Raw genomic sequence first — 25,851 nt, 5'->3', positions numbered from 1 at the left:
GAAGATAAAAGTAAAGAGTCTGTAGGCTTGACAGTTCCCTTGCCAGAAATGGGGGCAAGAGAACCATCAGCTAAGGTGATTTTGTCACGACCAGGAAGCAAATCATATGACACAAACAAAGTGGAAAGGTTGGTCATGTGATCAAAAGCACCTGAGTCAATGATCCAAGGGGTCTTGGGATTACCTGAGGTAGATGCATGGTTAGCAGAAGCCCTTATACCTGAGTGAGCAAATGCAGAGGTGGCTGGACTTCCAGAAGGGTTGGATGATGAAATTACACCTTCAAGCTGGCTGATCATCCTTCCAAACTTCTCATAATCAGCTTTCATGGCTGCCAATTGTTCACTTGCAGACTCAAACTCTGTATCTGTACTTGTGGCTGTATGTGCACTTACTGTCTTTCTACTATCATTCTTCTTCTGGAATCGGATAGGGACAAGACTGGGATGCAATTTCCAGCACTTGTCCTTAGTGTGTTTCGGCTTCTTGCAATATTCACACACCACCTCCTTCTTTCCTGTGCCACTGGGGGCTTCTGTAACCCCTTTGGGTTTGATTCCCATATTTGCAAAATGATCATTGATACTGACCCCTTGAACCTGCACTTGCCTCCTGCTTTCTTCACTGCTGACCAAAGCATATGCTTGAGACAATGAAACATCTTCCTTGGACAAGATGTTTTGCTTTGTAATGTCATATTCATAATTCAGCCCTGTCAAGAACTCAAAGACCCTATTCCTTTCAACCAATTTCCTATATGTTTCAGCATCCTTAGGGGTATCCCATGTCACGGCCTCTATCAAATCAATCTCTTGCCATATAGATTTTAGGGCTGAGAAGTATGCTGCAAGTGACTTCTCCCCCTGTCTTAGATTCTTCACATCATTTCTCAGTTTGTAAGCTCTGGCAACATTCAACTTCTGGGAGTAAGTTTCTGCAACACTATCCCAGATTTCTTTAGCCGAGTTCATCCACAGATAATGCTGACTAATCTGTGGCTGCATTGAGTTCACAAGCCACCCAATCACTGTGTAGTTTTCTTGTACCCATCTCTCATAAGATGGATCATCCTCTGGAGGAGCTTTCTTGCTCCCAGAAATAAAACCCCATTTTCCTTTGCTACAAATGTGGATTTTCACTGATTGTGACCAAGCCAAGTAGTTGGTCCCATCAAGCTTAACTGTAGTTACAGCCAGCATAGAATCAGTTGGGGTTCCCAAAATCTGTCCATATTCAGCAGCATTCTTGTTTTCAAGGCTTGAGAAATCCATCATGTAAAGGCTCCAATTAGGATTTTTAATAGGTTTCTCAAGGTACTGGGGTCTTGATGAGTTTAGTTTGAGCTGAATAGGTAACAACAACTAGCTCACAGAATCAGTTCAGACTTGATAACTGTGACAGTCCAGTTCGGTGGTAGTTTTTTCTTTACTGTTTCACCCTTTAAAGGACACCCAACAAACCTCCAATCACAAGGTATTTCAGGTTCTCAACAGCCGTTGTCCCAAAGAGAAGAAAACAGGGCCACAGTCCTTAAGAGACCTTTCGTCGAACACTCAGTGTGCAGTAGTTAACAGCCTACTGTTAACTAGAAGAAACCACTTCAAGGTGTTCAGTATAGGTCCAAGAAGAGGCTGGGATGAAGATGAGACTAGTGCCACTTAGTTTTAGATCAGTTTCAGCAGCTCGGCAGTCCAATAATCAGCCGAATAGCACTTCCAAAACAACCCAGAAAAACAGTCCAGCAACAGTGGGCCGAATGTATGTGGGCTTTGAATGCTTTAATAGTCCTCCCAAACAACAAAAAATAACTCAGCAAAGGACTGAGAAAAGACTTACAGCAAGAGAGTCTCTGGTTTGAACTATAAACCAGGCCGAACACTTGTTCTCTGAGATAACTTCGAAAGTCATTTTCTCTGATTTCAAATCAGGCCAAACAACTTGCTCTCTGATTCTTCCTGGTCACCGAACCCTTCTCCAAGTGTATAGAAACTTGGGCACCCTCCAATGACCTCCAAGAACCAGGCGGATGACTGTAAACTTTCAGCCCTAGAACCTCCTCATGTAGTTGGCTGAACTAGAACCACATGAGGGACACGCCAAGCAATGGCCTGCTCTGATACCAAGTTGAAAAACAGCCCACTTGATGTATGGAACTGTTTGAGATTAGATGCAAACCAGAAAATGAACAAACAAGAGAGGAAGAGAAGAGAGAGCTGGTGGCAATGAGTGTTAGAGAGTAAGAGGTTCGAACATAACCCCTCTCTAACACTCTAAACATCTTATTAATAAGTTAATCTTTGACAAATTACAGAGAGGCCCTTGAGTGAGCAGGAAAATACAAAAAACATAATATTACAGAGTATGGGCCCAGAATAAGGCCCACAACAGAGAGAAACATAACATAACATGAAATAACTGTCTATGGGCCATTCGGCCCATCTTCTCTACAGCTTGCAACTACTTTGTGCCATAATTTTTCATTTTCATTAGGAAACCTCCATAGCCATGTGACTGTGTTGAGCAAAGCCTGATTCTTCAACCTAACATTACCAATTTCCAATCCCCCTTTTTCCTTTCAATTTCACCACCTCTCCCCATTTGACCAAATGGTTCTTCTTTTTTCCTCCCCAGTTCCCAAAAAAAAAAGAATCCCTCATGTTTTTTTTTTTTCAATTTTCCTCACTATCCCTTGTGGCATCCCGAACACTAACATGTAGTACACTAGAAGATTTGCAAGGGTACATTTAATAAGAGTTATTCTCCTCCCCCCTCCCCCCATTGAAATATAGTTCCTTTTCCACCCAGATAAGTGCTTCTCAATCTTTTCCATCACCGGGGACCAAAAACTAGTGGATCTAGGGTTATCACCTAGGGGTAAACCTTAATATTTCATACGCCATCTACCTTTCTCACATCCTAGGGAATTTACCATACACCTCAAAACTTCCTCTTCAATGTTGGTTCCAACCACTAAACTCTTTGATCAATTAATCCTCAGATTAGACATCCTCTCAAAGAGTTTTACCACAAACTTCAAGTTTTCTACCCCTCACATTCTCCATCACAAAAAATGAGAATGTCATTTGCAAACTGCAAATGAGTGATCACAATAGTCTCTCCCAACTGACCAACCTCTAAAAAGCTGCTGCAAGCAATTTGCTCTAGAAATCAGTTTGCTTAGCACTTCAGATATCAAAGTAAATAGGAAAGGGGGTCACTCTGCCTAAGCCCGCGAAAGCCCTTAAAGAAATCATACACCGTCTCATTAACAATGACTGAGTAGTGACTGGTTTGTAAGCAACCCTTAATCCATTTACACCACAATTCTTCAAAGCCACACCTCCTCATAATGTCCATTAAGAAGTTCCAATCCACTAATCGTAAGGCTTTGGCCCCCTATTGTTCTAATATGTTTTTTCTTTCTTTTCTGCCTACTAATTAGGGGCAGATTTGTCTTTGAATTCCTTCTTTAAAACCCTACTATAAATAATAAGATTAGGGGCTATGAGAGTGTGCTGCCGCCCCATTTCTCTCAACCTTCTTCTCTTCTCTTCTTCCTCTCTAATCTGAACACTTAACATGGTATCAAAGCTTTGATACTGGTTTTCTCCTGGTTTGAACTTAAAACAACATATATTTATTCCCTCTCTACCAGACCCAGGAAGACCTGTAGAAGACAGGTCAAGTTTGTGGATTGCCCACCATAAAAAGACAGAGTTGGAGTAATCCGTGGACTACTAGAGTGGCCTGTAGAAGACAGGTCAAGTTTGTGGATTGCAAGAAGGTGATGTCCAAAGGATTTTTTAGTCCATACGAGTGGAAGGTTAGGGTTTCAACATAAAAGACTGCTGAATCGAAGTTGATAGGTGGCTTCTGGTGGGAAGGGATAGTGTTGGTTTCTATTACAGCTGAGTTTTGGAAGATCAAATGTCATTCTCAAACTCAAGTGAAGTAACCACAAAGGAAAATAGACCAAGTGAGATTTTTTTGAGCATGAGAAACCCTAGTTTCTCTAGCCTTCAGATTGCCAATGTGAAACTAGATGAATATAACTTGAAAGAGTGGTCTATTTCTTCCAAACTCCATATTACAAGTCAAGGTTTGCTGGGATATGGGAATTGGACTAAGAAAAATGCACTAGTTATGTCATGGCTGCTGTCTTCCATGACCCCAAAGATTACTAGGACAGTTCAACACTATTCTACAGCTCATAAAATTTGGAAGAAGCTATCTAATACTTATGGACAATGAAAGAACAATGTAAGAGTCTATAGGCTCACACAAGATATTGCAGTTTTGATTCAAAGAAACTTGTTGGTTGCTACTTTCTTTGCTACCCTTGAAGGGCTTTGGGAAGAACTTGATCATCATCTCATCATTGACTGATAAAATTCTGAAGATAAGGAAATGCATGAAAAACAACTTGAAGAGGGGAGGGTGTTTAAATTTCTTGCTGGATTAGACTCTTCATATGACGGTATTCGACCTCAGATTTTGGGAAGAGATGAACTCAGTTCTTTCTTCAGTTGTTAAAAGAAGTGGAAAAGGGGGAGACAAGAAAATTTTTAAATGTTCTCACTCTGGTGGGGAGAAACACACCAAAGATACATGTTGGATTCTGCACCCCCATCTAAAGCTAGTATAGCTTTAAGGAAGGATAAGAAGCCAAGTAAAGGTCTAGGATCCCATGGACATGTAGCAAGCGCAAATATGGTGGATGGAATGCATACAATTGGAACCACTAGTGTTTCTTTTGGTATGGGACAGACCACTACTCCTTCAAATAGCTTCCTTGAGTTCATGGATAAAGAGGTAGATATCCTCAATCGGGCTATGGATTAATTGAAGCAATTCTCAATTGCTTCCTCCTCTTTTGCCAAGACAGGTATTGGTTCTGCACTTAGTGCCATTCAGTCTTGTTCCCCAAATTCTTGGGTCATTGACTTAGGAGCTTATGAACACATGACCAATAATTCTTCTTTATTTTCATCTTATCATCTAGTTTCCAAGTAAGACAATAAGGGTGGCTGATGGCTCTATCTCTCTTATTCATGGGAAAGGGGATATCCAACTTGGAAAAGCTCTTTCTCTTATATCTACCTTGCATGTTCCTAATTTTATCGCCAACTTGCTTTCAATTTCTAGAATAACAAAAACTATGGATTGTATTGCAACATTTCCTACTCATTGTGTTTTTCAGGACTGGTTGACAAAGCAAATAATTGGGAGTGGTTGGGAGTCTGGAGGTCTCTACTATATTAATGAAGACATCAATTCAGCTCTTAAGGCATCGTCAATTAATATCAGTGAATGCAAGGAGTTTAGTACTTTGGTTTATCTTTGACATGCTAGATTGGGCCATTTGTCTTTTTCCTTGTTAAGAGTCTAATTTCCAAAGTTGTTTGAAAAGGTATCCTTTTTTTATCAATAACAAAGAACTTTCATTAATCAATTAGAAAAATTAGGTACAAAAGAGATAAGTTGTCTTAGCTCCCCCAACAAAGGATAGAGCCCCTAAAAACAAAAGAAATAGAATTACTAGTGAGCCCAGACTATAAATTCCCTAGTCACCCATTGCTTGGCTAACCCATATGCAAACGAGTTAGTAGATCTCTTCACCCAATTGTACTAGGGCTGTTCACGGGTCGGGTTGGGTCGGTTTACTGCGGTTTTTCCAACCGAACCGACCTGGTCGGGTTACCTTACATAGAAACCGAAACCGACCCAGTGTTAATCAAAACCGACCTGGTCGGTTTGAGTCGGGTTGGGTCGGTTTCGGTTCTAAGTTCATCCCTGTGATAAAATCTTGCTAATTTTAAAAACAGTCATAAATTGAACATCATTTCAGCCATCTCTCCTATGATAAAATTTAAATGAAAAGTTAATCACAAAAGTTGCTCATTAATCACTATTCACTAATCCAAAGTTTCTTGCAACCATTCAAAGATTAGGTGGCCTAATGGGCTTTCGAACTAGGAACTAAGTCGGTTCGGTTCGGCTCGGTTTCGGTTTTCTTGTGTGAAAACCGAAACCGACCTGAATAATCGGTTTAGGAATTTGCACAACCCGAAACCGATCCGTGCTGATGAAAACCCTAAATTGTACTTTATTTCCATGTCCTTAGCCAGCCACTTAAATTTTTTCTTTTCATTGTTGTAGTTCCACAAAATAGTCTTGTCTTCTTTTAACCATCCTACTTCCACCTCCAAATCATCTTTAACTACAATCCTCCCTATATTCGTTTCTTTTGCCCTTTGGATTCCTTCCAAGGCACAAAAATCTTGGCCCTAAGGGAATCATCTTCACCAATTGGGTCTAAGAAAAAGGCTGAAACAATCCCATCCCGATTCTTGAACACTCCCCCAATACCAAAGTGCCCTGGGTTCCCTTTGCTATTTCCATCAAAGTTCTACTTTATAAATCTAGTAAGGGGAGGAATCCAAGGACTTAAACCCTTTTTAACATGGGCAAAGCTAGAGATCTCTTTCTACTTTCTCAATAGGTCATCCAAAGTAAAACCTGCGAAAAAAATCCAAGGATTTCAACCAGTGTGCCACCCTTATGTGGATTAGCTCTATTATGTTTTCAATGCTCTTCTCCTTTTCTAAGAAGATTCTTGAGTTTCTCTCTTTCCAAGGACCAACAAACAACAACCCTTAAGCACCTCCACATAATCCCTCCTCTTTTTAAAGGCCACCTAAAAAAGGAGGATGAAAATAAACTTTGCACATTCAATGGGAGATTCTACCTACACCCCAAAAGGGAGAAGACCCACTCCCAAATAGTTTTAGCAAAACGGCAAGAAACTAAAAGGTGATAATCAGTTTTCCCACCAGATTTGTAGAGAATACACTAGGGTTTAAGTAAATCACCAGAGTTGATCCTTTCTAGGAAAGTTTCCCAACAAAAACTCCCAACCCTAGGAGGAATTAGCTTCCACCAAATCTCTTTAATAGGGAAGGATAAGCCAATGGGGCTGGGTGGTTGATTTAAGATTTTAAAGAATGATGCACAAGAGAATGAGCCCGAGGGGGAAGGAGTCCAAATTATGGTATCTTCCTTTGTAGGGCCCAAGAACCCATTTCCAAGAATACCTAGAAGAGTTAAGGTGTTACCCAATTCTATATACCTAACAGCCCTTCCCAAACCTAAATTCCACTCAATCCTAGGGTTTGAGTTTAAAGGGACAAGGAAGGATGAAATCAGCTCAATTTTTATGTCAGAGAGAGCATACAAGGAAGGAAATTGGTCCTTCAGAGGGGAATTCCTCAACCAGGTTTTTTCCCAGAATTTTATGAGGCTGCTTGAGTTTAAATTATACTTTATCAGAGGGTAGAAAGTTGGTAACAAGTCATGGATGGCTTTCCAAGGTAAAACACTTGTCCTTGCCAGAATTCCAGGATTCCATCTGTTGTTCTCAAGCCCGTGAATGCTAGCAACTATTTGAAAAGGTGTCCTTTGAAAGTCTTTTTTGTGATGTGTGTCAAATGTCTAAACATTTTATGACAAATTATCCAAGTTCTAGTAATGAAGTCAATGCTCCTTTTGATTTAATTCATTTTGATGTTTAGTGTCCTTTTTCCATTATTTCCATGGATGGCTATTGGTATTTCATTAGTTTTATTGATCATTTTACAAGATGCACTTGGATTTATTTGATGAAAGAACAAGAATACCTAGAATTGTTATGGTTTTTTGCAAGATGATTGAGACAAAGTTTGGAAAGAAAGTTAAACAGTTTAGTTCAGATAATGCAACTGAATATTTCAAGAGTTTTCTAAATGTGTTCTTTGAAGATGAAGGGACCTTACATTAGCCGTCATGCACTTACACACCACAACAGAATGGAGTTATAGAAAGGAAGAATAGACATTTACTTTAGACCACTCGTGCTCTAATGTTTCAAAGCAAGGTCCCAATGGAGTTTTGGTCTCATGCTATTCTGATAGCTTCTTATCTCATCAACCGAATGCCATCCAAGGTTTTGGGGATGTGAACCCCTTTTATGCCTTTCGTCCAGAGCATGTTGCGTTCTCTTTGCCTCCTAAGGTAGAGCTGTGTATGTTTTATTCATGTTAATGATCCTAAAAGAAAAAAGCTGGATCCAAAAGCAATTCGTGGGATGTTCTTGGGTTATTCTCCTACACAAAAAGGATATAAATATCCTGATTCGGCTATTGGAAGGAGGTTCATCACCAAGGATGTCATCTTTTGTAAGTCACAATCTTTCTTTGAGCCTCCTTGGAATCCTCTTCATGGAGAGACTAGTGGAGTGGAAGAGACTTCCTCAGAGGGTAACCCTTTTGTCTCAACACCTACTCCCTCTCTTCCCACTTCTCCCTCAGTTTCTCTCTCTCTAGACCCTCCTCATGTCGATCCTTCTTGTCCAATGGAGATACAAGTGATGAAAATCCTCCTCATGGTACTACTTGCATCGGGGCAATTGCTCCTGACCTTGATGATGAAAGATATCCAAGTGTTTATCGAAGGAAGAAAAAGAGAAGACCTACTAGCGAATGACTACAACTAATCGGAAACTTCAAATTTTGGCCAAGGTATGGATGCTCCCACTACCTCTAATCCTGATTAAGATCTTCCTATTGCCTTCTGAAAACTTGTTCGTTAATGCACTCTTCATCCTATAAATAAATTTTTTTCATATTCTCATTTGTCTCCTACCTATCACTTTTTTGTCTTTGCCTTGTCTTCTGTTTTTGCCCCTTCTAGGTACTCAGAGGCTATTGTTGATCTCAAATGGAAGAAAGCCATGGATGAGGAAATGAAAGCCTTACTGAAGGTTAACACTTAGGAGCTAATGGATCTATTGCGGGCTGCAAGTGGGTGTATACAGTCATAAACAAGGCTAATGGTTTTATCGAGAGGTATAAAGCCATATTAGTTGCAAAGAGATTCACCCAAAAGAAAGCTATTGATTATAAGGAGACATTTTCTCTAGTTGCCAATTTGAATACTATACAAGTGCTACTTTCTCTTGCAGCAAATTTTTCCTGGGAACTACATCAATTAGATGTCAAGAATGCTTTCTTAAATGGACATCTACAAGAAGTCTACATGGATCCTCCTTTAGGGTATGACACGAGAGGAAAAATATGCAAGCTAAGGAGGACTTTTATATGGCCTCAAACAATCTCCAAGGGCTTGGTTTGAAAGATTATGCAAGGCAATGAAGGTTGTTGGGTACAAGTATAGTGTTGATCACACATTTTTCTAAGAATGAAGGAAAATTAACAGTATTGATTGTTTATGTTGATGATATGGTTGTTACGGGAGATGATTTGAATGAGATTCGAAAGTTGAAAGACTTCTTAGCCTTGGAGTTTGAAATGAAGGATTTGGGTCCTTTGAAATATTTCTTAGGAATAGAGGTGGCTAGGTCTAGAGAGGGAATCTAAATCTTCCAGAGGAAGTAAGAATTGGATCTTATAAAGGAGATAGGGAAGCTTAGACCTAGACCAACAGATACTCCTATAGAGTAGAATCATGGGTTGGAGGAAGATGATGGAAAATTGTATCCTGGCAAATAGAGATATCAGAAATTAGTTGGTAAATTGCTTTACTTATCCCTCACAAGGCCTAACATTGCATATGCAATTCATGTGATCATCCAATTTATGCATGCTCCACAAGTTACACATATGAGGGTAGTGGAAAGGATCTTGAGTTATTTGAAGACATGTCCCAGGAAGGGATTACTGTCTAAGAAATATGACAAAATAGAAGTGGAAGCCTACACTAATGCTGATTGGGCAGGTTCTCGTGGAGGTAGAAGGTCTACATTTGGATATTGTACCTTCATAGGTGGTAATCTAGTTACTTGGAGGAGCAAGAAATGGTTATAGCAAGATCAAGTGCCAAGGCTGAAGGGCTTATGGCTCACGGAGTTGCTGAATTACTTTGGCTTTAGATTCTTCTAAAGGAGTTGGGGATAGATGTAATCGGGCCTCTAAAGAATTATTTCTGGGGACCTTTTCATCCCATAGATGCCATCTACAAGACAACTAGTTGATGTTCTTACCAAGGGGTTTGACAAGACAAGATTTATAGGAATGTTACGCAAGCTGCGCATTAAAGATATCTATGCTCAGCTTGAGGGGTCAATATTGTGAGACCTAGTTTGTGGGCTTCGGCCTTTTTTGTTTATGTCATGTGATCTCTTACGTTTCTCTCTTGGGCTTAATGGGCTTGGGCTCCTATTGTTCTAATATGTTTTTTCTTTCTTTCTTTTCTGCCTACTAATCAAGGACAGATTTGTCTTTGTACTCCTTTAAAAACCCTACTATAAATAATAAGATAAGGGGCTGTGAGAGTGTACTTCCACCCCATTTCTCTCAACCTTCTTCTCCTCTCTTCTTCCTCTCTAATCTGAACACTAACAGAAACCATGCATATTGAAGAACTCCTTGTAAAAGTCCACCTTGAGCTCTGTCTAGCCCTTTATTGATTGAGTTACTCCAATATATCTTCTACGTATCAAAAATATTAAAAAAGGAATAGACTTCAGATTGGTGATGCATTCCCAATCCAAGTACTTTGATATGAATTTTGCAAATCCCTCATCACTGTTCTCAATCATGGTCTTTCAATATCTCTAATTCTTGAAGCCCATTACCCTGAAACTCCATCCAAGACAAATTTCTACTTGTGATTGGATCTCTTATTTTCTGATACTGTTCTTGATCTTGAAAAATCTTCTCAAGGTCATACATTGTGTTAATACTTTTGTTTCTTTCCCATTACTTATACTATTATTATTATTATTATTATAATTATTATTATTATTGTTGTTGTTGTTGTTGTTGTTGGTGTTGGTGTTGGTGTTGGTGTTGGTGTTGGTGTTGGTGGTGGTGGTGGTGGTGGTGGTGGTGTTATTCTTAGCATTTTCCCATTTCTTGCAAAAACTACAGGTGAAAGCATTTGTTTTGGAGCCAGGTCAGCGTTCTGATTGCCCAACAAAAGGTGGCATCATAGACTCAGATGGGGAAGTCCTGGCCAGAGGAGAGGGCACATACAAGTCTGAGCGAAAAAGGGATTTAATGGTTTATGATTCGATCCAAATGACTGTGGATCAAGGTCTAGCTACTCTATTTTCTCCAGTTGATATTATTTCTTGATCTTGTATCCGTTTTTCTATTCTGTTTTAAGTATGCATTTTGGGGGGGTTTTCTATTAATTTCTTTGTATATAAATACAAGCAAGGAGGAAAAAAATTCCGTTGTTAAAAAGAGTAGAAAAGAAAAAGATACTTGTTTGTAAGATGAATGTTGGAAATTGGATTTGCTATCAGATTGCTTTGAAAGCCTTCAAAATAACCCTTGCTTTTGAAAACTATTTGGGTCAAGGGTCATTCTGTTTGTACCATTACCATATACTTTGAATGATGTTTGAGGCATTAATATGAAAGTGTTTTCTTCATGTACTGAATTAATTTATTTTGCCCTCTTTGTATTTATTCGTTCATTTCTTGTATGCTCATTTATGTGTGTCGGAGAGAGAGAGAGAGGAACAAATTGATGAAATGCAGTCTATTCCGTTCTCAATCAATTTAGAGTCAGGTTTGCTTTTGCATTTGGAGGAGTTATTGGTCAAACAGAAAAGTTGATGAAATGCTGTCTCACATTGAACACTCGGACTGGTTCATTGAGACATCTAAAACATTGGATTGGAGTCTACTGTACCTGTCTTTTATCAATACTTTGAAGTCACCATCCTTGGATCATGGTCTCCAAACTTTCTTAGATCAAAACTTTTTGTACCTATTTATATACCATGATAACCAACATCGTTTGATCTGAATCCAGCCCAGCTCGGTTTTGGTCATAACCGATCTGATTGTGTTGGGTTAATTAACCTTCTGGACATGTTAGGTTAGGATTGAGGATAGTGCTTTTCAGGGAGGGGATCAGGAAGCCAGGTAACAGGTAAGCTGTAACTTGACCTGCATTGCGTCTTTGCCTAATAAGAGTATGAAGGTGGATGACTGGATGCACAATGGACCCCATCGTCATGACTCATGTCCATCTCATTAACCTATGGCCCTGACTCAGTTGTTGGTTTGGTGGAGGAGATTAAACTAGATATATGGTTTGCAGAGTTTGTTGGGAGGCTTCTGAATGAAATGGTGGAGTTTAGCAGCAAGGAATCTGATTATATTCCTGTTAGGTAAAGCCATATCTTCAAAAAGTGTTTCACCTGTCTGTGATCTGTCAAGTCAGCAATAACTAATAAGTAGGTCAAATTATTATTCCGAGTTTCTAATGAAGCAAGGCGACGGCCTGACGGGGTTTGCCTGAAGTACCTCTAACTCTAAGGCATGTATGATGTATCTACTGTTTATTAATTGAAAGAAAGGTTCAAAGGAGTCTGGATCTGCTGACCATAATACATTGCTGGTGAGGTTCATCCATCCACACATCAGGAATATTGGTGTGATATAAAGTACAAGAGATGTTTCTAATGTGTGGTTGGATGAACATGCCCAGCAACGTTTTGTATCCAAACTAGGTTCAAAATGTTGATATCATGCCCCAAAGGTTCAAAGTATCGTGTGTGCATGTCATATCTCGGGTCAATTCTCAAAGATTACTTAGTTTTTAATCTAAGTAATATATTGATACTTTGAACCATGAGAAAAAGGATCTTTGATCAGCTATCTAGTTTAATTTGATAATGCTTGCGCTATGATGTTTTTATATGTTTTTCATGAAGTCTGTGATGTTGAGGAAGAATGACCTAATTAGTTTGAAAATTAGGCGAAACATATATAAAAAGTTTTTCACGAAGTGGCAATTCTTCTTTTTCTTGGCATTACATTACCTAGTACGCATCCGAGGGGGATTTGGACTCAGGACTCGGGTAGGGACACAGCAGGGTGCAGGTGAGGTCCACCATCCATTGGCCATACCATTGAGAGCTTGCAGTTTCTGGAGGATGCCACTCAACCACAAGCCCAGATCTCCTGAAAGAAAATTTGTATAAATACCTTGAGAGAATAACATCTAACCGCACATCAGGAATGTATGTTAAATTTAAGGAAGATGCTATCAATGCGGCAGCTCAATCGGAAGAAGGGAAATGAATTCAAGTCCTGAATGAGATAGTATTGTCCATTTTTTTTCTTGCACATTTCATAATAATTAATTAATTAAGTAGATTTTTTTCTAGTAAATTTACCAGTCATTACAGGAATGGTTTTTGAAACGGTGATCGAAATACAAGCGTTTGGTGCGAGCTTCGATGATTTAAGAAACAGCAATAAATACGGTTGTTGTTATTGACGAAAGAAGGTATAATATTAATATGACTGGCCCAGGACCAAGGTCGTGTAAATAAACTTCACGTAAGGCTTTCCCTTCATCCACGTAAAGCAAGCATCCAGCGCGACAAGGACAGGTACGTCCAACTCCTAATAACTGAGTTCGGATGAGCCGAAGACAAAATCATACACACCCAGCTGAACAACCAATCACAGCTGGATGTGTATGTTTTTGTCTTCAGCTCATCCGCTCCTAATAATTTATCCAGAATTGCAAGAAGATTAGACTCTTCTATTTTGTATGTTTGTCGACTCAGCTGGATGTGTATGTATTCACGCATTCATCTTTTGAGAAATCAATGGACAGCCAATAACAAATCTCTCTCGCCTAGCAAGCCAAGCCTCATTGCCAATTTGTCATGTCTTTCATGGACAGCATTTCCACATTCGTAAGAGCCCCTTAACTTGCCACCTGTCAAAAAGATGCCTCAAAGTTGTTGATCCGATTTTTGGCTGGCGTAGACAGTTCAAGGATGTGGGAGTTAATCGGACCAAGCACTGCATGGTCAGTATGGAGCCCAAGGTTTTTCAAACTGCCGATTGCAATTTTCCCACTGCATGAGTAAAACACAAGAAAAAAACTACTTGCACCTGTACTTGTGGTTCCTCTCTGATCTTAAATTGTTGGAAGGAGCCTGCAGTAGTGAAGAGTTGCTGGTTGTTGAAGAGTGACTGGATTGTTAAGTGGTTGAAGAATTGTTGGGTAGAGGAGCCATGCATGTCATAGAGCAAGAGTGCACCACACTTATCTGATTCTGGCCCAACATGGCTTCTTGTTCTTGGAATCTCAACCACTGCAAATCGATGGTGATATTAGGGTTGTAAAGGGTTTGCATAAGGATTGGATTCAACAAACTCCAAATCTGATCCAATAATTGTAAACATGCACATGAAGCCGATCTAAAATCTGATTGGATTTGAAGCCCACAGATTCGAAGTTAGTATTTGGATTTAATCCGGCGTTATTTTAAAATTTTAAATTACAAAAAAAATTACTTTTCAACTTTTATATATAATAAATTAATATAAATAAAAGTTATATATATATATATATATATTCATTATATAATATAATATATAAAAACATTGTTTTATAATTTTAAATATAATTATATAAAATTTATACATATTAAAATCAATAAGTATTATAATATAATCAAATTAGAAGAATCAAATCCAAATTTAATCTAATTATTAATAGAATGCAAATTGCAAAATTCAAATCCAAAATCACATCGGATATTGAATTGAGCCTCAGATATTTAGATATCATTGAAAGGTCTTGGTGATATATATGTTCCATCTTCTGATATATAAAATGATGGCAGGAAATCCTGTCCGAGCACTAGGGACTAAGGATTGATAGACAGATTGAGACCGTAGATACTGATTAAAGAGATAGGCTGTGAAAGAGGATGGTCTTGGATGGTAGATTAGTTATTGTGGCAGGAGATATCTGTTGGGGAAGAATGGGGTCACTGTAACTTTGGAGGAGAAGCTCTGAGGCGCGTCTGAAGACATTGTCTTTAGAACGTTATTTGCCCCCACTCAATTTTACTGAGTTTGTTGTTGGGTTACAGGCAAATTCGTTTCCAAGATACAACAGAGCCTTGGGCGAGAATCTGCAACCAACAAAGTTGAAGAGTCTCTAGATAAACCTTCTGTGAGACTGTAGCAGACCGGACTGAGAGAGAGAGAGAGTGAATTTCGAAATTGTGTGATTTGGAGTCTGATTCATGCTCCTTAAATAATTTGTGAAGAGGTATGAGGAAAAGGTAGGTGTTGGTTTAGAGAAGGCACTTTGAATAGTCACAATTTTAAATATTGTGACTGTTTAAAAAGTAGTTAACAGTTGGTGACTGTTAACTTTGAATTGTGCCTTTTCATCACATCCGAACGAATCACAATTGTTGATCTCATCAACGGTGATCAATGGTCATCAACGCACCAAAACCAGAGCCATCCATCGCGAGCCACGCGGGTGTGCGCGAAGTGCGCCTCATTGCGCCGCACATACACGCGCGCGTTGCACAGTATCGAATCCCCATACTCTCCTCTACTAATTCTGAGGAGTGTAAATCAACTCTTATTGAAAAACTGAAAACAAAACTTATAATTTTTCAATGTGGGACAAGTTCAAAACTGGGTTTTTGTAAGAGAAAAATTGATTTTCCAACCAAGTGTGTAGGTGCAATTTCTCATGTAATTGACCAATCAAACTCATTGGATTTAATCTCTTATGAGATTTAAATCCAACAATCCCTCACATTGATTGATCAAGTACATAATCTTCTCTCAATCCAAACTACTATGACACAGTTATGCATACAAAAAGTGTTTATCAACTTAAACCTCTTGTTAGTATAGTTATCTCAGAGCCTTTTCAAAGTTATTGGTGGTAAAATCTTAAACCAATTACTCTCAAGACAGACCGGAAACACCTATACACACAAAAATGTCCAATCTCTGCAAGAGTTTCAAGTTTTGCTCAGCACTGTTACGGCCATGTGCTTTTTTCTTGGTTTCATGAACAATACCAAGAACAAACCCAAACCCTCATGAGAACGGCACCACTTCTATGTTCACATAGGTGAAGTTCCACTATGCGCTCCGTTATTTGACACATTTCAGAACTTCATTAAGAGTTTATCTCAACCTCTCATCATAACGGACATCATTGTTTATGTTGTGATGGGAAATTTCTCAATGTCAGTGCTAACAGTCACATTGTTGTAACTTGTTGTTACCCATTAAACCCAGTACTTATGGTTTTTCAGTTCAGATTGGATTACCATTACAGGTGACTAAGTAAAGGGTTTTAGCTCCATCTCTTTGGTTGTCATTCTTACTAATTCTCTGGCCAAGCCCTTGGTAAGAGGATCAGTCAAGTTTTTACTTGACCTCACATAGGTTATAGTGATGACTCCATCTTGAATTAGTTGCCTAACAAATTCATGCCACAGACTTATATGTCTGGACTTACCATTGTAAGTACCACTGTAGGCCATTGACAGAGTTGCCTCACTATCACAATAAATGGAAATTGGAGGCATAGGAATAGGCCAAAGTTTTATATCCAATAATAAATTTCTAATCCGTTCAGCCACTTTTCCAGCAGCCGCTAAGGCTATGAATTCGGGTTCCATGGTCGAGTGAGATATACAAGTTTGTCTCTTGGATGCCCAAGAGATTGCACCCCCACCAAGGACGAAAATCCATCCAGATGTGGACTTGTTATCTCCATTACCGGTAATCCAACTTGCATCAGTGTACCCTTCTAGTAAACTGGATAATCACAGTAAAACAAGCCAAATTCCAAGGTTCTCTTGAGATACCCAAGAACTCTCCCAATTGCCTTCCAGTGCTCTGCATCGGGATTACTTGTAAACCAACTGAGTTTACTTACTACGAATGCAATATCAGGTCTGGTACAAAGCATAGCATACATCAAGCTCCTTATTGCACTAGCATACTCAAGTTGTACAATTGCTCTACCAGTATTTTCTACTAGCTTTATACTAGAATCATATGGTGTGCTATATTCTTTAAACCCTAAATGCTTAAATTTTTCAAGTACTTTCTCGATATAATGTGATTGGCTTAATGCATAGCCCCTACTATGCTTTTTAACTTTTATTCCCAAGATGATATCTACTTCTCCTAAATCTTTCATTTTGAAGACAAAGGATAAGTAGTTTTTAGTTTCATTTATGCCAACCATATTCGTACCCACAATAAGCATATCATCAACATAAAGACACACAATTACTCCATAATTTTCAGTGAATTTAGAGTAGATACATCTATCAGCACTATTATATTTAAAACCAAAAGCTAGGATGTAAGAATCAAATTTCTCATGCCACTGTTTATGTGCTTGTTTTAATCCATATAGTGATTTAACCAATTTACAGATTTTCTTCTCGTTTCTAAGAAGAACAAATCCTTCTGGTTGTTTCATATAAACTTCTTCATTTAAATTATCATTTAAGAAAGCGGTTTTAACATTCATTTGGTGAACAGATAAGTGATAAATGGATGCTAATGCTATGAGTGTTCTAATGGAAGTTGTTCTAGCCACTGGTGCATAGGTGTCAAAATAATCAAACCCTTTCTTTTGACTAAATCCTTTGGCTACCAATCTAGCTTTAAAAGTTTGTACAGTTCCATCAGTGTTGTATTTTCTTCTAAACACCCATTTACATTTTATTGGTTTTGATCCTGGAGGTAGGTCTACTAGTACCCATGTGTTATTTGACATTATTGAATTCATTTCATCATTTATAGCTTCCTTAAAAAATGTAGCATCTCTAGAGGTTATGGCCTCACTATAGGTTTTTGGATCATTTTCAATGGTTAGGACAATAGTTATCTTATTTAAAATATTCTCTCTATCAACTTTAACCAAAAATACAATTGGCTGAGTAGAGATAAAATCTGAACCTAAGTGTTTCTCTGTTCTTTGTCTTTAACTTCTTCTAAGTCCTATTGTAGGTGTTACAATTGTGTCATTTCTTCTTTCAGTCTCATTGTTATCAACAGGTATTGAGATCTGAGTTTCTCTGTCATTTTCTGTGGATTCATTTTCTATAGGTTCAGAATACAGTTTATTTTCAAAGAATTCAATATCTCTAGTTTCAATTATTATATTGGACTCTAAATCTAGAAGCCTATAGGCCTTGCTATGTTCTGCATATCCAACAAATATGCATTTCTTAACTCTGAATCCTAATTTGGTTCTTTTAGGATCTGAAACTCTATAATATGCTAAACACCCCCACACTTTTAGATATGCTAAATTAGGCTTTATTCCTGTCCATAATTCATATGGGCATTTGTTATTAACTCTAGAAACAATTCTGTTATGTAAATGGCAGGCTGTTAGGAATGTTTCCCCCCACAGGTTTAAGGGTGCATTAGCTTTTAACAACATGCAGTTTATCATTTCTGTAAGTGTTCTATTTTTCCTTTCAGTCAGACCATTCTGTTGAGGGGTATAGGGAGCAGAACACTGATGTATTATTCCAAATTCTTCACAGAAAGAATTAAATTTATTTTTAAAGTATTCAACACCCCTATCACTTCTAAGGATTTTAATTTTCTTTCTAGTTGATTTTCAACTTTAGTCTTATATAGTTTAAACATATCAAAGGCTTCATCCTTAGTTCTCATAAGGTAGACATAGGTGTACTTAGAAAAGTCATCTATAAATGTTATGAAGTATCTCTTACTTTCTCTAATTAATACACCATTGAGTTTACGGATGTCAGAATGGATTAATTCTAGAAGTTGAGAATTTCTCTCGACACTAGGGAAAGATTTTTTAGCCATTTTAGATTTTACACACATTTCACATTTTTCAGTTGATTCATTACTATAAACAATTATACATAGTCTGTTCATGTTCTTTATGGATTTAAAATTCAAGTATGCTAATCTATTATGCCATAAAGAGGAAGAATCAACAATATAAGCATAAATTTTTCCAACCAAGTGTGCAGGTACAATTTCTCATGTAATTAACCAATCAAACCCATTGGATTTAATCTCTTATGATATTAAAATCCAACAATATCAATGAAGGAAATAGCAATAGCATTCCAGCAAAGTTGGATACATCACCAAAGGAATTTCAATCATCATCGATTGATGATATAAAACTTGGAACTTGGAAAGAAGGAGAAGAAAGAGCTTTAATTAGGTTTAGTTTGTTACAGATAAGAACAGTGCATTTTGCGATGTGACGAAGCTCCTCTACCTCGAGTGACTCTTCAACCATCGTCTTATTGGCCTTCATCAACCACGTTTATTATGTAACAATAATCCTTAATTACCACCATACTATACTAATATAACCTAGAATAATACAATATATTACTTTCCCTTTTATTTATACTATATGAAAATTGAAAATTAGTATTTGATAAGTACTAATGAGATTTAATTAGGGGTGTTCCACAATATGGTTGGTTTCTTTTGGTGAGTGTGCATGCTTGTTTGTATCAGTTCTTCTATCATTTTCCAAGCATATGCAGATACTTTGCACCTAACGTAAACTATTAAAATATGTTTTTTTATTGGTTTATGCATTATTTTTAATAAATTTGGCTTTAAATTAGTACTACTGATATTTCATTCATATTATACTTAAAAAGAATGAATATCTTGACACGCATCTTAAAATTGCCATTTTGATACTAACCCGAGAAAAGATGACTTGGCGTGATTCAACAAATCTGGACTCATGCAATTTTGCAAGAAAAATGCGAATTTAACCATTCTTCCTCTTTTCTCTTTAATTAATTTGTTTGTTGAATGATGTCGATCCTTCAATGTTCCTAGTCATCAAGTCTCTGTCCAGACACTCAAAATTTAACCATACTGACCCCTGTAGCTTTTTATAATTGTTCACATTCACTCTAACTCTCATTTTCATTTATGGCTGAGGGTGAAATAAAATGATTAATCATATAACCAAAGTTCCCAGTATGATATGTATCGACCCATATCGATTAATACGTATCATTTTGAGAACTCTCCGATATATCTTTAGAAGGGATGTATCAGGATTTTAACTGGTTGTGGAGGTAGAGGAACATTAAACTGACCCCTTTAAATCGGTCTTGGGCTAATGAATATTTTGAACCTTACATACAACAGTAATACATCAATCAAAATCAACTAATTAATTTTTTTTCCTTAAATAGGAAAAGGACTCAAAGAAAAAAAGAGGTCCATGTGAGTTCTGAGTGAGATAAATATAAACCCCTTGTCTGGGGTGGAAATGGGTGCGTTCGTTTGGGTTAGGTGTGGGTTGAAAATCAATACACCCACCCTGACCCTGACCCATATGACCCACTAATCCGAATTATATAAACAATAGAAAGTAAAAATTTTCAACCGAAAGAAAAAAAAAAAAAAAAAAAAAACCCTCTTCTTCTATTTAAATGTAGATGACATTGATTGTGATTGTTTGATGTTGAGTAGTCAACATCGTAACTCTGTACCAAGAAACTTCATCGAATTTAAAAACATTATCTTGATGCACAGAAGAAGCTAGAATTATAAAGGATATTGGAGTTGTAACACAAGAGAGGATAATGCACAAGAATCAAAGCGTGCAATCACTGAGTAACCCAATCCCTTAGAGAGTCCAGGACTCAATAGCTCATTTTATGTCCTATTGGATAATGAAGGGGAATGAATTAAATCATGAAATTGGATAAAAATATTTCTTGAGGCTCATTTTATGTCCTGATCTATATTGAGTATGTGAGTGAGAGCACATTTGTAATGGGATTTAGGGTTTCTGTGATTAGCATCTAATATTTACGTACGAAATATTTTATTTTTCATTATCGTTTTTATATTGAATTTCTGTTTCTCTTTCGTCGACTGTAGATGTAGGCTATAAACATAAGCATTTTCTTCTTGTTTTTCTCTATTTCTTTCAATTGATTTTTGGTCTTGGGCTTGTTCTATCATAACAAATAAAAAAAGTTTTTCTTTCCTTCTTTTTCTAGTTATTTTGAAAGTGAGAGAGAAGTCCATAGATTTTTTAATTATTTCACGTTAAATAAGAAAGAAAGAAAGAATGACTAATACATGCATGTAAATACAAAAACAAAGTAGAAAATGAGACAAAAGAGTGAGGTTACTAATTAAAGAAAACAAGCGGGCAGGTGCAGGTGAGATCGGCTCCCGTAACAGCATTTTCAGCCTTGCATTGAGAATATTTCCAATACAAGGTTATTATGATTGCTTGAATGGGCCTTACAGTGATTGAATCCCATATCTGTGCAGGTCCATTATTTGGTTTGGGATGTGCCTGGATTATCGTCTGCATACATATGACACCATGCAACGTATCACAAATTGACACCAAATTAATTAAAGAGCTGATAAGCTCCTCATCTTCCTTTATTCCAGAGACAACGCCTTTGCCTCAATAAATTCTTCCATGGGCTACGCTTGAACCTGGACAAAACTGCAGTATGTGTACCACCCCGACCCCACGTTAATTTTAACTCTCTCTTGGATTCGGATGCTCTATCTCAATTCTCAACCAAAAAATCACGCCATCCAATAAGGTTTGGACAAGGTTGATTGGTCTGATTGTTGTGGAAATTATTTTTTTTCAAAATCGGACCGGACGGATGATTGGATCGGAAAAACTGGGAACTGTCTGTTTTACCCCAAAACCGCTATTTGGCCAAAGATTGTTGATTTGTTCAGTGAACCGTTAATTTAAGTGGTCACACTGTTTGATTCGGGAATGGTTTTTGGCTACTTTTTATGTTTTTTAATTTTTTTTGTCAGAGCAGGTCGTCTGTTTGGACCATTCAACCCAGGAACTGAACCCTAGAGTGGTTCCCTGTCTGGTCCACTTTTAAAAACCTTAGTGGGAATGCCTTATCTCCAAAATGCCTCGCCTTTTCAACTATCTCTTTGGGTTATTTTGGTGGTGGGCTTACCAAAAGAGTCTGAATTTCCTACCCATCACAACTCTACCACACTTACACACATGACATAACATCGCAGCCACACATGGATAACATCTTACCCACTTACATGTTATTATGTATGGGGAGATATTCCCAATACATGGAGGTAGTGTTTTGTGGGTAAGTGTGGATAGAATTCTTGTGGGTAGGAGATCCAAAGTCTTCCCTAAAACACTGCATCTTCTATAAGGATTAAAAGATGATCATGTTTTAGGGGAGTGGTTAAGAGGGTATAGAAGCAAGAGAGAGTAGAAGGCTGATGTGGACAACTGCATTTTAGAATATAGAATAGATTTGGATAATGCCCGTTCTATGGCTACATACGGATCATACTGAATTGGATAGAAGGTACATCCAAATTTGAGCCATTAGTATTTGAAATCGACTAGAATCTTATCCATATGATATTTGCAAAGAATTCAGATTGCAATTGGATATCGATCAATAGCATTAATGAATTAAATAAAAAATGATGTTGTTAATAAAGTGACTGAAAATACTTTAATATTGCATATCATGAATCAATGCTTTTATTGTATAAATGTATCATTCAAAATATCATATCAACTTTAATAATAGATAAAATATAAAATTTAAGTATTGTTGTCGTTAAGGATGGGTGGAGGGCAACAAGGTAATTTCACTTCCTTAGCCAAGAGCTAATGTGTCATAGGCCCCGGGTGTTATCCCAAGGGTGGAGTTTTTGACGGTCAAGTTAGTCAAGCGCATAGAAGGGAGTCGGACGAGGCCTGAGGAGAGAGCTTAGATGAGGTCACCCAAGAGTAAGAGAGATTAAGAGCAAGAATAAGCCAAGTGATCTTACCAGTAGAGGGATGCCCTTATTTATACTTGACTTTGCTTTGGCAGTGGTTGGAGGTGGTTAGCAGCGGATGGCCAGGATCGCATCCAACCGATGCCACATGGCACCATCCTGGGCCCTGCCACATGCGCCTACATCACTTGCCCCCACTCTCGAGGCTGTAATGGACGAGGTGCATAGAGCTAAGTGGAGACCTCAGTTTCTAGTGCCTTGGCGTCACCCAAAGTGGTGGAGGGCGATGAGGTTGAAGAGTCGAGCCCTGAGGAAGTAGCTAAGGCCTAGGCTTAAGGCATAACTCTAATGCGCTATCTATGCTCCGGCATGGATAGTGAACTTAGCATAGAGCAAGTGAAGTCTCTTGCTAAGTTGTACCATATTCTGAGGGGATATAAGCTAAGAGTCCCCAATATAGGTAATTGGCCCTGGCGGCCAGATGAGGGGAGGTGTGCATACACGAGAACAACCTCTACTTCGGCCTTATGTTCCCCATGCCCCCTCTCATCTCCGAGCTCCTAAACTATTATGACATCTCCCTTAGTCAGCTTGTCCCAATGCCGTCAGAACCATTATCATTGTGCTAGTGATGGTCCGACTATAAAGTGTCCATGTGGTCGTGAATATATTTTGGTGCATGTTTGTGCTGAGAAAGCACCCTGCTAGGGAAGGCCTCTTCTACTTCTAGGGTCGATGGGGTAGAGTGGTAGATAACTCGTCGTCTGTCCACAACTAGAAGAAGAAGTACTTCTTCATGTCTTGTCCATAGGGTTGGTCGTTTAGGTTTGGTTGGGAGGAACTGGATCTCGTGGCCGAGAGGATGATGCCTCCTGTGGGACCCGAGAAGAGAAAGGGGCTTATCGAGGCCAAGAGGAAGGAGAGGCTAGCTACGAAGGAGTGTCCAACTGAGGGCAATGGCGGGGGTCCCATCTGCTAAGGGAGTGCCTTGCCAAGGGTGTTGTCTGGGGTTCCCACCAGTCAGGGCCCCATACTTCATTTGACCACCACAACGAGATGTCATTGCTTGCACGACATATCTTCTACCTCCATTGGAATGTCCAGGAGGGCAATAGCTTGAGCACCCCTGGGGTCGGTCGAGCCCTGATCACTAAGATGCTCCCAACTAGGGACAAACACTCTTGGACCCAGTGAGTGCGCAGGGTGCCCGAGACATCTTGTTGGATCGTATGGCCGAGGTGAGTTTCTCTTCCCCTAGTACTTAACCAATTTTTCTCTTCCCCTAGTATTGTTGTCGGCCTCTATGACAAAGTCGAGGTCCTCTTGGAGTAGATGAGAGTCTTGAAGGAGAAGCAGTTGGAGCTGTGGATGGCAGAAGTTGAAAGCGGTCAAGAGGAGCACACCCATCAGAAGACTACCTAGGCCTACCAAAAGGAGCTGGCCAGCTTCGATGTTGCCTCTTACTTGGAGGGCATCAAAGACACTAAGGCCCAAGTGCTGGCCTTATAGCCCGACTTTGATGTTAGTCGATTGGGGATTCAACCTAATCCAGTGGATTAGAGGTCAGTGGTAGTCGATGGGTACAACCCTCTGAGGGCCAAGCCAGCGAGGAGCAACCGATGTAGACCGAGGCGGCTGAGGAGAATGCAAACATTGGAGCTTAAAGGGTCGCAAGCTGTGGGGTCTCCTTTTATCCATCCTTCCCCACCTCCCTTTTTCTTTACTCTGTCATTTTTTTGTAAGGGACTCGGTTTCTCCCATCTGATGTTACTTTTTGTAAAGCTCACAGGATATATCAATGAAATACTTTTTTGACTAACTTGTGCTCTTTTTCTTTTTGGTGTGCTAGGGTCCTAGGTCTTGCTAACCATGGCTGGCCGAGGTCATGGGTGTTTCCTGTCATAACGAAGTAGCTTATTTGTTTTAGTGTGTTTGTTTATTAGGTAATGGGCCAATGTTGTTGGCCGATACCATGGCCAAGGTCCCCAAGGTTCTTTGCCTTAGTGAAAAAGGCAAGTAGGCGTATGACTCGGTGAGAGTCGTGTGCCTTGGCTGTCATCCAACCCAAGCGTATAACCTTGAAGATTGTGTGTTGCAACTAGTTGTACAACTGAGGGGTCTTGGCATTTGAACGTAGTAGGAACATTTACACTAAAGTTGGAGCCAAGGTGGGAGGAACTTTGCACTTTTCATTGATAAGCTCTTTGTGCAAAAGATTACATATCACTAGTAATACATCTGGAGGTTTTCGGAGTTCCAAGTACGAGGAACTGATCCTCCACCGAAGTACTCTAGCTGAAAGGTGTCGGGGCTGACGACCTACTTGATTCTATAGGGTCATTCCTAGTTGGGGCTGAGCTTTCCAACACCAGGCTCAAACACCATGACCTTTTTGAGAATGAGGTCACCTTCTTTGAAGTGTTGCTTCTTCACTCAAGAGTTATAATAACGAGCAACCCTCTGTTGATAGGCCGCAACCCTAAGTTGAGCTTGCTCTTGGACACCTTTCAATAGGTCTAAATTGTTTCTAAGTTCTTCATCATTCTCAGCTTCATTGTATGTAGTGATGGCAATTTCCCCCGTAAAACCAAGGCCTCACCCTGCCCCGAATGGGGTGGGTTTTCCCCGACCCTAAACAAGGACGGGGCGGGGATGGGGAAAATAATTTTCCCCGAACCGGGCATGGGGTAGGGGCGGGTTTTGTATATAATTCTACGAACCCGAAGGTAAATTAGTAAAATATATAGGTTTAATATTGATATTTAAAATATCTCTAAGTTTTCCCTAAATTTTTAAAATCCTAGGAACCCATAATTTTATTTTTGAATTATCGATAAAGTATTATAGTTCAATTCTAAAATACCCCCAGTTTCCTATATCCTATGTAAAATTGTCCATAAAATGGATATTTTTTAAGTAATTGCCTTGGAGCAAGGAAAATTCGAGGATTCCTCGTCCCCGATGGGGAATGGATGCCCCACCCCGAACCTGCCCCACCGCCAGGGACGAGGCGGGTATGGGGCAAGGTATCGTGACTTCGAGGTGGGGATGGGGAGGGGTGCCCCGCCCTGTTGCCATTCCTAATTGTATGCCTCATTTCGAAGCGTTGGATAGTTGATCTCTACTAAAATGTCAACCTCTGTCCCATAAATCAAGTTGAATGGGGTCTCACCCGTGGTTGTTCGAGGTGTCATCCAGTAGGCCCATAGGACATTTTATAGCTCATCGGCCCAAAGGCCCTT

General features: G+C 39.0%; 1 protein-coding gene across 1 annotated transcript in view; it reads left to right on the top strand.

Annotated features, from left to right (window-relative positions):
- The window catches only part of LOC148877908 (sphingosine kinase 1-like), a 28,664-nt gene extending 17,231 nt beyond the window's left edge, over positions 1-11,433 (top strand). Inside the window, exon 10 of the mRNA XM_088946346.1 lies at positions 10,926-11,433. Within this exon, the coding sequence (XP_088802472.1) occupies positions 10,926-11,132 (207 nt within the window). The 3' untranslated portion in view covers positions 11,133-11,433. The remainder of the gene's footprint in view (positions 1-10,925) is intronic.
- The last annotated feature ends 14,418 nt before the right edge of the window (positions 11,434-25,851 follow it).

Source organism: Nelumbo lutea, chromosome 1 (genome assembly GCF_056320005.1).
Source record: "Nelumbo lutea isolate HS-2025 chromosome 1, American lotus-T2T, whole genome shotgun sequence".
Lineage (NCBI taxonomy): Eukaryota > Viridiplantae > Streptophyta > Magnoliopsida > Proteales > Nelumbonaceae > Nelumbo > Nelumbo lutea.
The sequence above is the reverse complement of the archived record's forward strand: the minus strand, read 5'-3'. Positions and strand labels throughout refer to the sequence as shown.